At 40.0% G+C, this 10,550-nt stretch overlaps 1 protein-coding gene across 1 annotated transcript; it reads right to left on the bottom strand.

Moving 5' to 3' along the window:
- Positions 1 to 230: 230 nt before the first annotated feature.
- LOC109423293 (succinate dehydrogenase [ubiquinone] iron-sulfur subunit, mitochondrial) lies at positions 231 to 5,191 on the bottom strand. The gene is made up of 4 exons (XM_019698217.3): positions 4,901 to 5,191; positions 4,440 to 4,550; positions 4,068 to 4,372; positions 231 to 855 (listed from the first exon to the last, which is right to left on the bottom strand). The coding sequence occupies exons 1-4, from the start codon at positions 4,955 to 4,957 to the stop codon at positions 459 to 461; spliced, it is 870 nt and encodes a 289-aa protein (XP_019553762.3). The 5' UTR covers positions 4,958 to 5,191; the 3' UTR covers positions 231 to 458.
- Positions 5,192 to 10,550: the final 5,359 nt, after the last annotated feature.

Below are 10,550 nucleotides of genomic sequence, written 5' to 3'. Positions count from 1 at the left end.
TCAATCGTATCGTTGCGATCCTTAAAAACAGTGTTGGGTTGCCATGATGGCTTATGAACACTAGAGAAGTTCAAATTATAGAAATCCAAATGGCTTACCATCCAAATTCTCGTAATTGTCAACACGTGGAGTACGAGGAACATAGGCATTTTTTTCCAAGAATCCGGCCAACTGTTTCTCGGTCAAAGTAAAGGAATTTCTTTCCACTACTTCCATTGTCAACTCTACCGTTCAATATCCAGCAGATCAAATCTGCCTAAGCAATGGTTTTATTACAGTACATAGTTAATCCGAAAATTTCAAATGATTCATAAATAAGTTATCCAAATTAGCACTGGATCTAGTACGAACTTTCGATTTCTAAGCCGCAGTTTATTTTCAAATACCTTTACTCACAGTTTGCTCGCTGAAAATTTCCCATTTCATCTGCTGCACAACCGCATCCCAAGAGATCCAACTTACTTACTGTGCAAGGCGGCCGTTTCCAGTCCGGGAGCGTCCTTCTTGGCGATACCGGACAGCAGTTTCTTGATCTCGGCGATCGCCTTACCCGGGTTCAGACCCTTCGGGCAGGTCCGAGTGCAATTCATGATGGTGTGGCACCGGTACACGCTGAACGGATCCTTCAGCTTGTCCAAACGGGCAGCAGTCGATTCGTCACGGGAATCGATGATCCAACGGTAGGCTTGCATGAGCACGGCCGGGCCCAGATACTTGTCGCCGTTCCACCAGTACGAGGGACACGAGGTCGAACAGCACGCGCACAGGATGCACTCGTACAGACCGTCCAGCTTGGCGCGGTCGTCCACCGACTGGAGGTACTGGGCGTCACCCTTCTTCTCGCCGGCTTCGTTCCTGAGGAGATAGGTTGAGAAGAAATAAGGATGGTTGAATATTGGATGATCTCTAACATTTGTAGATTTATATCACAGTATTTAAAGTTGTCATTCAAGACTTCTGTGGGTGGAATCACTCACTTTACCCCCAGCTAAGCCACCAAAGACATGGATTCAACTGTGGTGGATTTCTACAGATTATCCATAAGTAATTGCTCTAGAGTTTCCACACTGGAGTTCTACACTTCAAATTAGGCAATAAATCATATTACTCGCGGTGTTTGCACCATTTCATTGCATCAAATGAGAACCGAATGTGCCCTATTCTTGCTGGAAATCGCCTCGAGATTCCTTTAGGCATTCTCGCTGACTCTCAGGAATGCAGCTGGAATTTATTTAAAAATTTCTTATATACTCCACCAGGCAATTCCTGCTGGGAATCCTCTTGGAGGACTCCGAACAACAGTTACTAAAGAAATCTCAGCTGAAAATGCTTGAGAAACCCCAACAAGAATTCTTAGCAGGAATATATCTGCTGATACCCTAAAAAACAAATTTCTAAAGGAACCCTTGACAAAATCTCTAGGGATTCGTAAGAGGAATTTCTATAGGAATTCTTTTAGAAATCTCGAAAAGAATCCATGGAGGAATCACAGGAAAAACATGGAAAAGAATCCTTGCGCAGAAACCTCTGAAGCAATCCCAACAAAAATGTGTTTTGGACTTTTGAAGAATCCCATCAGACTTTTGTGGAGCAATTTTAAGAGTATTTCTACAACGATTGCCTTAGGATTGCCTCCTGGAATGCCCGATGGGCTTTTCTAGAAATTTATGCTGGGAGTACTGAAGAAATAACTTCAAGGATTTCTCCCGAAATTTATGCAAAGATTCATCCAAAAATTCTTATGGCTTTACAACTAGAAACTCTTGCAGGGATTCCTCCAGCAATTCTTGCTGTAATTTATTTATGGATTTTTTAGAAATGTATTCCTGCTGGGAACCCACTTTTTAGAACTCCAATTTCAGTAACTACTCTTAGGTTTGGTCCAGGACTGCTACTGGGATTCCTCTAAACATTTGCGACAGGAATCTTCCATGATTTTCTTTCTGGGTTTTGCATATAGAGAATATTCCAGGAAGCTGTTCCTGCTGAAAATAGTTGTGAAATCTCGACAAGAATTTCGAAGAAATTGTAGTAGGATTTCCTGAAGGAACCCCCAGCAGTAATTATTGGATTTCGCAGAGCAGAAGGAATCCGTGAAAAAAATCTCTGAAGGAATCATAGCAGGAAACTTTGGAGAACTTCAAGATGACCAGGAATCCTTTTCATTTTCATTTTGCAGCATTTGGTGGGGCAATGAGAGCGCAAGTCAGTCCAAAGCCGATGATAAGGAGGGGTAATGGCTGAATAGTCTTTGCTGACCACATAAACGCCATGGGATAGGAAAAGGGTATTTTGGTGTGGGATTAGGGTGTTGGTACAGACTTGACAATATCAATGCTATTCAGATGCAAAATAATTTTAAGGCTCAATAGTGAATCACATAGCTTCCAAAACCAAAAAAACAATAATCCACAAAATACCAAGCAAGTCAAAAAAAGAAAAAGCACCCGATTGTTTGTTTTGTCAATTATAACAAACGGAAACTTCTACCCTCTCCGACTCGCCAGTCATCCCGGAAAAAATGTCCCTTCAGTTCTGGAAAATATATTATCCCCAATTAAGCCTTTAATCGAATTGTCCGCGAGGTCTTGTAGTACCCCTGCTAGGTAAGAACCAGTCATTGCCATACATATTAAATGCTAGACATGACCCCATGGATAGCATTTGCATTTGTAAAAGCTTTGCTGATGTGACTTTCCTATTAGGCAATTCTCTCATCATATGTTTGTCTTCAAAACCTTGTCAAGCTTAGAAAATTGGAGTTAATAAACAATACATTACAAGGTCAGAATTCCCATAGAATGAGATCATTCATTCGCACTACAATACCATAGGAGATAATATCACATTGCCTGACTACAGTGCAAATGCGAAAAATCTCCCTTTTCCCCCTATCCGCAACCCGGGGACGCGCCCTGTTGGATTTCGAAAGCCTCGGAGAGTATTACAAACCTTCAATGGCATTCCCATACACTAACCCACATTGCCCATTCAGGGGTCTGACTGGGCCTATTACCCTCCCTCAGTTTGTAATATTCTCACCAACTTGGAATTATATTTTCCCGGCACATAAATGACTTCGACAAATGTTCGATATACTATGCAGTAGCATGATCAGTATAACTATATCAGATGACTTGAAGATCTGATTTTTACAGAATTGTTTGCCATTGATTATATATTCAGCTATCCCAATCATTACTGCAAAGCACATCGACTACATGCCTGAAATCAAAGCTTCCTGGAAGATATAATCCAAGCCCAGGGACTTTCCGAAGATAGATATAAATAATCAGAACATTAAAAAAATATGAATAAATTTTCAAATGAATTGCAAAATGGTTTTCCAAAGCAATTGTCAATAAAAATGCCGAAAATGTTTTCAAAGGAATTCAAATTTCAAAATAACTGCTGGAAAACATCCTACCAATTCCTTCTAAGTGGTCTAAAACGCGAGATTCACGACGTTGAGACTAAACTGGAAGCTTCTAGCAATACAAAGGCCAGGTAGTGAGTGATTTTAAAACTAGATTGTTTTTATGCGAAAGTTTTGAATTCAATGTGCAAATTTGACTAAGACAGCATCTTTCTAATTGCCCACAATGCGAGATATACGACGTTAGGACTAAACTGAAAGCTCCCAAGAACACTAGCGCCACAGGGATTTTTGAACTAAATTGTTTTCTATCCGAAAAAAAAAGAATATTGTAACTATATCTGTAAATATGTCATGGATTTTGCTGCAAATGCATCAAGGGCCTTAAATTAATCAAGAATAAAGTCACAAATCTAGTCCATAATAATGGAAACTATAAGTTAAGGCATTGTTTCCCAAACTTGGCTTTCGCGATCCTCCAGTCTTTCGTCATCCCGCTTTTCGGAGAACAACAGAAGTGTTCCTGCAAGCGGTTGAGGACCGTGAAACGAAAACATGCGATAATCTACAAAAACAATCTCCCAAAAATTCCACCAAATACCTCAGTGAACCTTAGTTTCAACTGATAGATAGTTGTCAATATAATATGCCATGCAAAATGCATGCAATCCCGGACCGGCGATATACTTACTTGCGCTGCAGCCACGGCTGGATCGAGCGATACTGGTTGTAGAAGTTGTTCATATCCGGAACCAAATCCTTCACCACGTACATATGCGGCAACGGATACACCTTGGTCGGCTTGTCCAGATTGTCGGCATCGATCTTGCTGATGCATGCCAACGTGTTTGTGCCCCCGATATTCATGGCACACGAACCGCAAATACCCTCGCGGCACGACCGACGGAACGTCAACGTTGGGTCGATTTCGTTCTTGATCTTAATCAAGGCGTCCAGCACCATCGGACCACAGGCATTCAGATCCACCTCGTAGGTCTGAAAAGATGGTTGTTTTGTGTGATTAGAGATTTTCGGGAGTGATACAAGCTTGGGATGCTCTTACCTGGTTGTACGGCTTCTGTTCGGGTTTATCCGGATTCCAACGGTAGATCTGGAACTTCTTGACCTTCTTGGCCGCGGCATTGTTGGCGGCAGCCAGATGGATATTTCTAATCTAAAATCGAAGCAATGAACAGGAGATTATCAACCATCATCAGGAAGCTTACAAATATTTTTAAAAGCTACGTCAAAACAGAGCCCAGCCTCCAACCGAGGAAATCGAGGTTAATCGTCATTCCAGACGGGGTCGACAACATTCGCCAGTATCAATCCAAAATCCAAACACAAACAATTTGAAACGGAAATGATACCCATCAATCTGGCACCGGTCCAACTTCGCAATCGGATTTTTATCAATCTCGCGAAAAATAACGCGAATTATATAATCCAGCTTGGGGCTCCATCCCGAGCGCTGAGCATTTTTTAGCACTTGCCTATCGGAAGCGCATTGATTACACAACTCACCTGACCAAAGGCACCGCGGCAGGCCAGCAGCATCTTCAAATCGCACACCAGGGCCATCCTTATCAGGTCGTGTTGCCGATCGAACTCAAATCGGAGTGTCGAGGTAGGTGGAACTTTTTTTCACCGAAATTGACGAGCAGGCACCCAAACAGCACCAAAGCACACAGAAATTTTTGACAGAGCAACCTTTTTCTTCTCGCCAAACGAGTGGAACGTCACACCGCGCTTCGAGTCGAGAGAGTTGTATCTTGGTGCTTGCGGTTCGTTGATGTCGTTGGCTGCCTGGCTGGCTGGCTGGCTGGGTGAGATGACAGTCAAAAAGCGGTTTTGGTTGGTCCGCTGATTTCTCCTCTCTCCCGGCTCTCTCAATGTTTGTGATAAATCTAGGAGGCGGGGGAGGGGCTTCAATAGGGTGGGGTGGCAAATGCTGGCAGCGAGCGTGTACACTAGTGTGGGACACCAAAAGACATTTTACTCCTGTACACTTTTTGAGTTCCATTTTGGTCCCATATCAACTGTGCAAAATTTCAGCTCGATCAGAGAAACTATATTTTAGCGCCAGCCATTTTAAGTTTTCATACGATTTACTATGGGGAAAATCACTTTTTCAAAGAAAAATCGCCACAGGTTGCCCCTTAACCCCTAAAAATAAATCGATGAATGATTTATATTGGAAATTTTACGAGGAACCAACCCCCCGAAGACCGCAAAGCGATCTAAGGCATGTGGAAAAAGTTATTGACTGAAAACCGAATGGGATGCCAACGCTGTTTAACATGTAAGGAATAACAATAAATAATAAAATCTCGTCATTTTATCGATCGGGTGAGGCTTAATAACTTTTTCCACGAACGTCGCATCGGTTTGCAGTCTTCGGAGGTCTGATTCCTCGTGAAGTTTTCTACAGAAATCATTCATCGACTTATTTTTAGGGATCTAGGGGTGACTCTTAGCGATTTTTCTTTGCAGAAGTAAAATTTCCCCATAGTAAATCGTATGAAAAACTAAGAATGGCGGGCGCTAAAATATAGTTTCTCCGATCGATCTGAAATTTTGCGCTGTTGATATGGGACCAAAGTGGAACTTAAAAAGTATACAGGAGTTAGAGTTTTTCCATTTTTTGTATTTTCCCATATAAACCGTGTACCAGGCTAGTGTACACTAGCCTGGTACACGGTTTATATGGGAAAATACAAAAAATGGAAAAACTCTAACTCCTGTATACTTTTTAAGTTCCACTTTGGTCCCATATCAACAGCGCAAAATTTCAGATCGATCGGAGAAACTATATTTTAGCGCCCGCCATTCTTAGTTTTTCATACGATTTACTATGGGGAAATTTTACTTCTGCAAAGAAAAATCGCTAAGAGTCACCCCTAGATCCCTAAAAATAAGTCGATGAATGATTTCTGTAGAAAACTTCACGAGGAATCAGACCTCCGAAGACTGCAAACCGATGCGACGTTCGTGGAAAAAGTTATTAAGCCTCACCCGATCGATAAAATGACGAGATTTTATTATTTATTGTTATTCCTTACATGTTAAACAGCGTTGGCATCCCATTCGGTTTTCAGTCAATAACTTTTTCCACATGCCTTAGATCGCTTTGCGGTCTTCGGGGGGTTGGTTCCTCGTAAAATTTCCAATATAAATCATTCATCGATTTATTTTTAGGGGTTAAGGGGCAACCTGTGGCGATTTTTCTTTGAAAAAGTGATTTTCCCCATAGTAAATCGTATGAAAACTTAAAATGGCTGGCGCTAAAATATAGTTTCTCTGATCGAGCTGAAATTTTGCACAGTTGATATGGGACCAAAATGGAACTCAAAAAGTGTACAGGAGTAAAATGTCTTTTGGTGTCCCACACTAGTGTACACAGGTGAGAAAGTTATGATGCTGTGAGTTGAGGGCTGAGCACAACAAGTGATGCCTTTTATAGAATTCATTCCCTAATCTAAATAAAATGGAATGATGTTTGTATGTCACGAATAGGCTCGGGAACGGGCCAACGGATCTACACCATTCTTTCAGTGTTTCATTCGTACAGGGCTCCGACGTGTTCGTACGAAAAAATAATTGGGAAAATACGACCGGGAAGGCAAGAAAAAAACGGAAAAATCAGAAATTCCATTTTGAGGGGCATTTCTTCATGGAACCGGATGTCAAAAAACAGAGTAGGCAGGCAGTACGACGTTTGCTGGGACTGAAACTGCTAGTATCCAGCTTTTTACGCTATGATGAGGGGTGATTCGATTTTGACAATTCTTGCCGACAGCCCTTGCAGCATCAGATCTCATCAGAGTAGCCAAAAATTTCAGTTCAACTGATGCAAAATGTCAAAAATTTTCACTTTGTGTTTCTCAAGTGTCTGTGTTTGAATTAAATAAAAGCTTTTTCTATAATTTTAGGTTTGCGATGGCCACTACCACAAATCGAATTGAAAATGCCGATAAAATAATTCATTTATTGATGGCGGAGCAACAAATGATGTTGTTTTAACAGCTGCAAGTGCATCAATATACTACAAACCCAACCCACTTGGCGATCAAAAATATCCCTACACTCGTTACGCTCACTCAGTACCAAACTAGCCGAGTCCTTGGCCGAGTTTAATTCCTTGGGTCGTTCTTGCTATTCATGCTAATCCCCATTCAATACAAGCTCCTTGTCGTTATTTGTAGTTTTTGTTGGTCTAATTGCCGGAAAATATGTCACAAAATGTGATCATTCTGTATCATAACCACTCCATCATATGACGATTTTATGATAAAATTTCCAAATTCCAAAAATGATATAAGCATTAATTAGCTTTATGTGTAACGTTTTCCTAATCAGTCCATCCACTAACTCAAAAGGGAATTGGTCAATTCAATGTATGTAAATTGCAAATTTTTTCGAATGAGAATCTCAGGCATTAAAAAACAAACTAGGTCGAGTTTGGCAGCCCAAGTTTTTCAACCCTTCAGGAAACGCGCCGTTGTAAAAGAGCGCCTTCTGAAAGGTTGAATAGACAACCCGAATAAAACGGTATCATACAAAAATCATACAGGTTATCATTTTTAGATTATTCATAGTATAATAAACTGGATTATAAATCAACCATACGACGAATCATATTAATGATATTGGTTATCATACTCGGAGTTTCAATGATAGACCGAATGGGTTGTTAAGTATCGTTACCATTCAAAAATGCATTTTTTCTCGAACAAAAATTTCGGTGAATCATTCATATTATAATCGTTTTATCATCGGCTTTATGATACAGGGAATAATAAAAACAAAATTGAAATATTTCACCAATTCTGCTTTACCGACACAAAAAAAGCACACCCCTGCGGACACTTGTCTGATTCTGTCAACTCTGCTTGTACCATCGCAGTCGTTGTTTACCTTTGCGTTGAGTTTTTTTTTACTTCGATGGAACGGGAAGGGAATCGAACTGTGTGATTGCTGGGATTACTGCAGTAGTTTTTCTCAAGTGGTGTTTACGCGCGGGACTACTTTGAACCAGTGCTCGCGGTCGGCTGAAAGGTGTAAAAGTTAACAAGGTGCTTATGGATAACTAAAAGTGCAATAGTGATGTGGGGGAAGTTTCCAAATGCTGTTCGCGACTTCAGCCGGAAAGTTTAATTAATCATCGCGAAATTTATCAAGTGCGACAGTGAATAATTAAAACGTGAAATGGAAATTATTATCCACAATGAAGGAGGCGAAGTCGACAGAAGATGCTGGAATGGCAATTAGTTTTCGTGACGTGGGGAAGTAAAATAACAGAAGTAGTATACAAAGTAAGTGGAGCGGTAAGTGATTTTCAAGGTAAATAAATCAATTTGATTTTTTTTTTTTGAATTATGGAACGTATCTGTACTTGGTAAGTCAAAATCACAATTGCTCCGTGTTCGGATTGTCTATGCTGACTATTCTGGCCATGCTTCAACGCTGATAACATTGAAAAATGTATCATTGAAACTTTTACTGTATCATTACAAGTATAATTATTATTGATGTAATGATACTCGTAGAATAATTAATAATCCCAATTTTTCACTCTAAATCATTGAATTATTCACTTATTATCAAGTGCATAATAATCATTCCATGAATAAACATTGTATGATATGAACGATACCGTGAATTGTATTTTTCTATTCGGGAAAGACTTAATAGTTGAATGAAATAGCTGCAACATTTTTTTTATGTAGGAAAAGTTTATGTTGCCGAGCGAGTTGGGTATTTGTCCAGTTTGAAGTGGGTTCATGAAGTTGCGGCCAAAAATGATTTGATATTTCGACGTTAGGTAGTTATTTCCCTTCACTGCAAGTTTTATTCCATGTGTTGCGGTTTTACCAATGCTGGTGGCCATCACAAACCTAAAATTAAAAGAAAACCTTTATTTTTCCATACATAAACTCTTGTAAACCTTTGTAAACATCCAAGATGAAAATTTTTGACATTTTGCTGGAGTTGAACTGAAATTTGTCGGCTACTATGATGAGCTTTGATGCTGCATGGGCTGTCGGCAAGAATTGTCATAGTTGAATCACCCCTCATCATAGCGTAAAAAGCTGGATAGAATAAAAAAGTATAATATATTTATGCAATTCAGTATCATAATTTACATTTTATATAACTCATTTTAATATCATAATGGCCAATTTTTCCGAACTGGCTCATTATGCAGTTGTACAATGTTCAAAATGCAACTCATTTGAGTTGCATTATGAACATTATGCAACTCAAATAGGTTGCATTATGAAAAAAAAAAACATTGCATAAAATTTTGTATGGAACTCGTAGCAAAACTCGTTTTTTTTCAGCACTTTTCGTATTTATCCAACTCGGCAAGCCTCGTTGGATGAATGTACGACTCGTGCTGAAAAAATAAACTTTTTGCAACTCGTTACCAAGGGTGCGACCACTCATTTGCAAAGATTTACATTCATTTGCTATTATCTCAGTTCAGAAGCATGCTATAGAAAAAACAATGTATGGATGAATTTAATCTTGTAGTTTTATCTGAAAGTTTGCCGAATAACATTGGGGTCGCAAACGTATACCAAAGTCGTGAGCGAGCTGTGAAGGCAACTCTCCACGCGGTGAATGTAAATTACATTCACGCTGTGGAGAGTTGCCTTCACAGCTCGCTCACGACTTTGGTATGCGTGTGCGACCCCAATGTTATTCGGCAAACCTCAGATAAAACTACAAGCCTACAAGGTTGAATTCAGCCATACATTGTTTTTCGATAGCATGCTTCTGAACTGAGATAATAGCAAGTGAATGTAAATCTTTGCAAATGATTTTTTTTTTTGTTAAAGTGTAAAGGGGGTGGATCGGACCTGGTGTGATGGTTAGAACACTTGACTAACAACGGGCCAACGGATCTACACCATTCTTTCAGTGTTTCATTCGTACAGGGCTCCGACGTGTTCGTACGAAAAAATAATTGGGAAAATACGACCGGGAAGGCAAGAAAAAAACGGAAAAATCAGAAATTCCATTTTGAGGGGCATTTCTTCATGGAACCGGATGTCAAAAAACAGAGTAGGCAGGCAGTACGACGTTTGCTGGGACTGAAACTGCTAGTATCCAGCTTTTTACGCTATGATGAGGGGTGATTCGATTTTGACAATTCTTGCCGACAGCC

Source organism: Aedes albopictus, chromosome 2, assembly GCF_035046485.1.
Source record: "Aedes albopictus strain Foshan chromosome 2, AalbF5, whole genome shotgun sequence".
In the NCBI taxonomy this organism is placed as follows: domain Eukaryota; kingdom Metazoa; phylum Arthropoda; class Insecta; order Diptera; family Culicidae; genus Aedes; species Aedes albopictus.
This window is presented reverse-complemented; position numbering and strand designations above follow the sequence as displayed.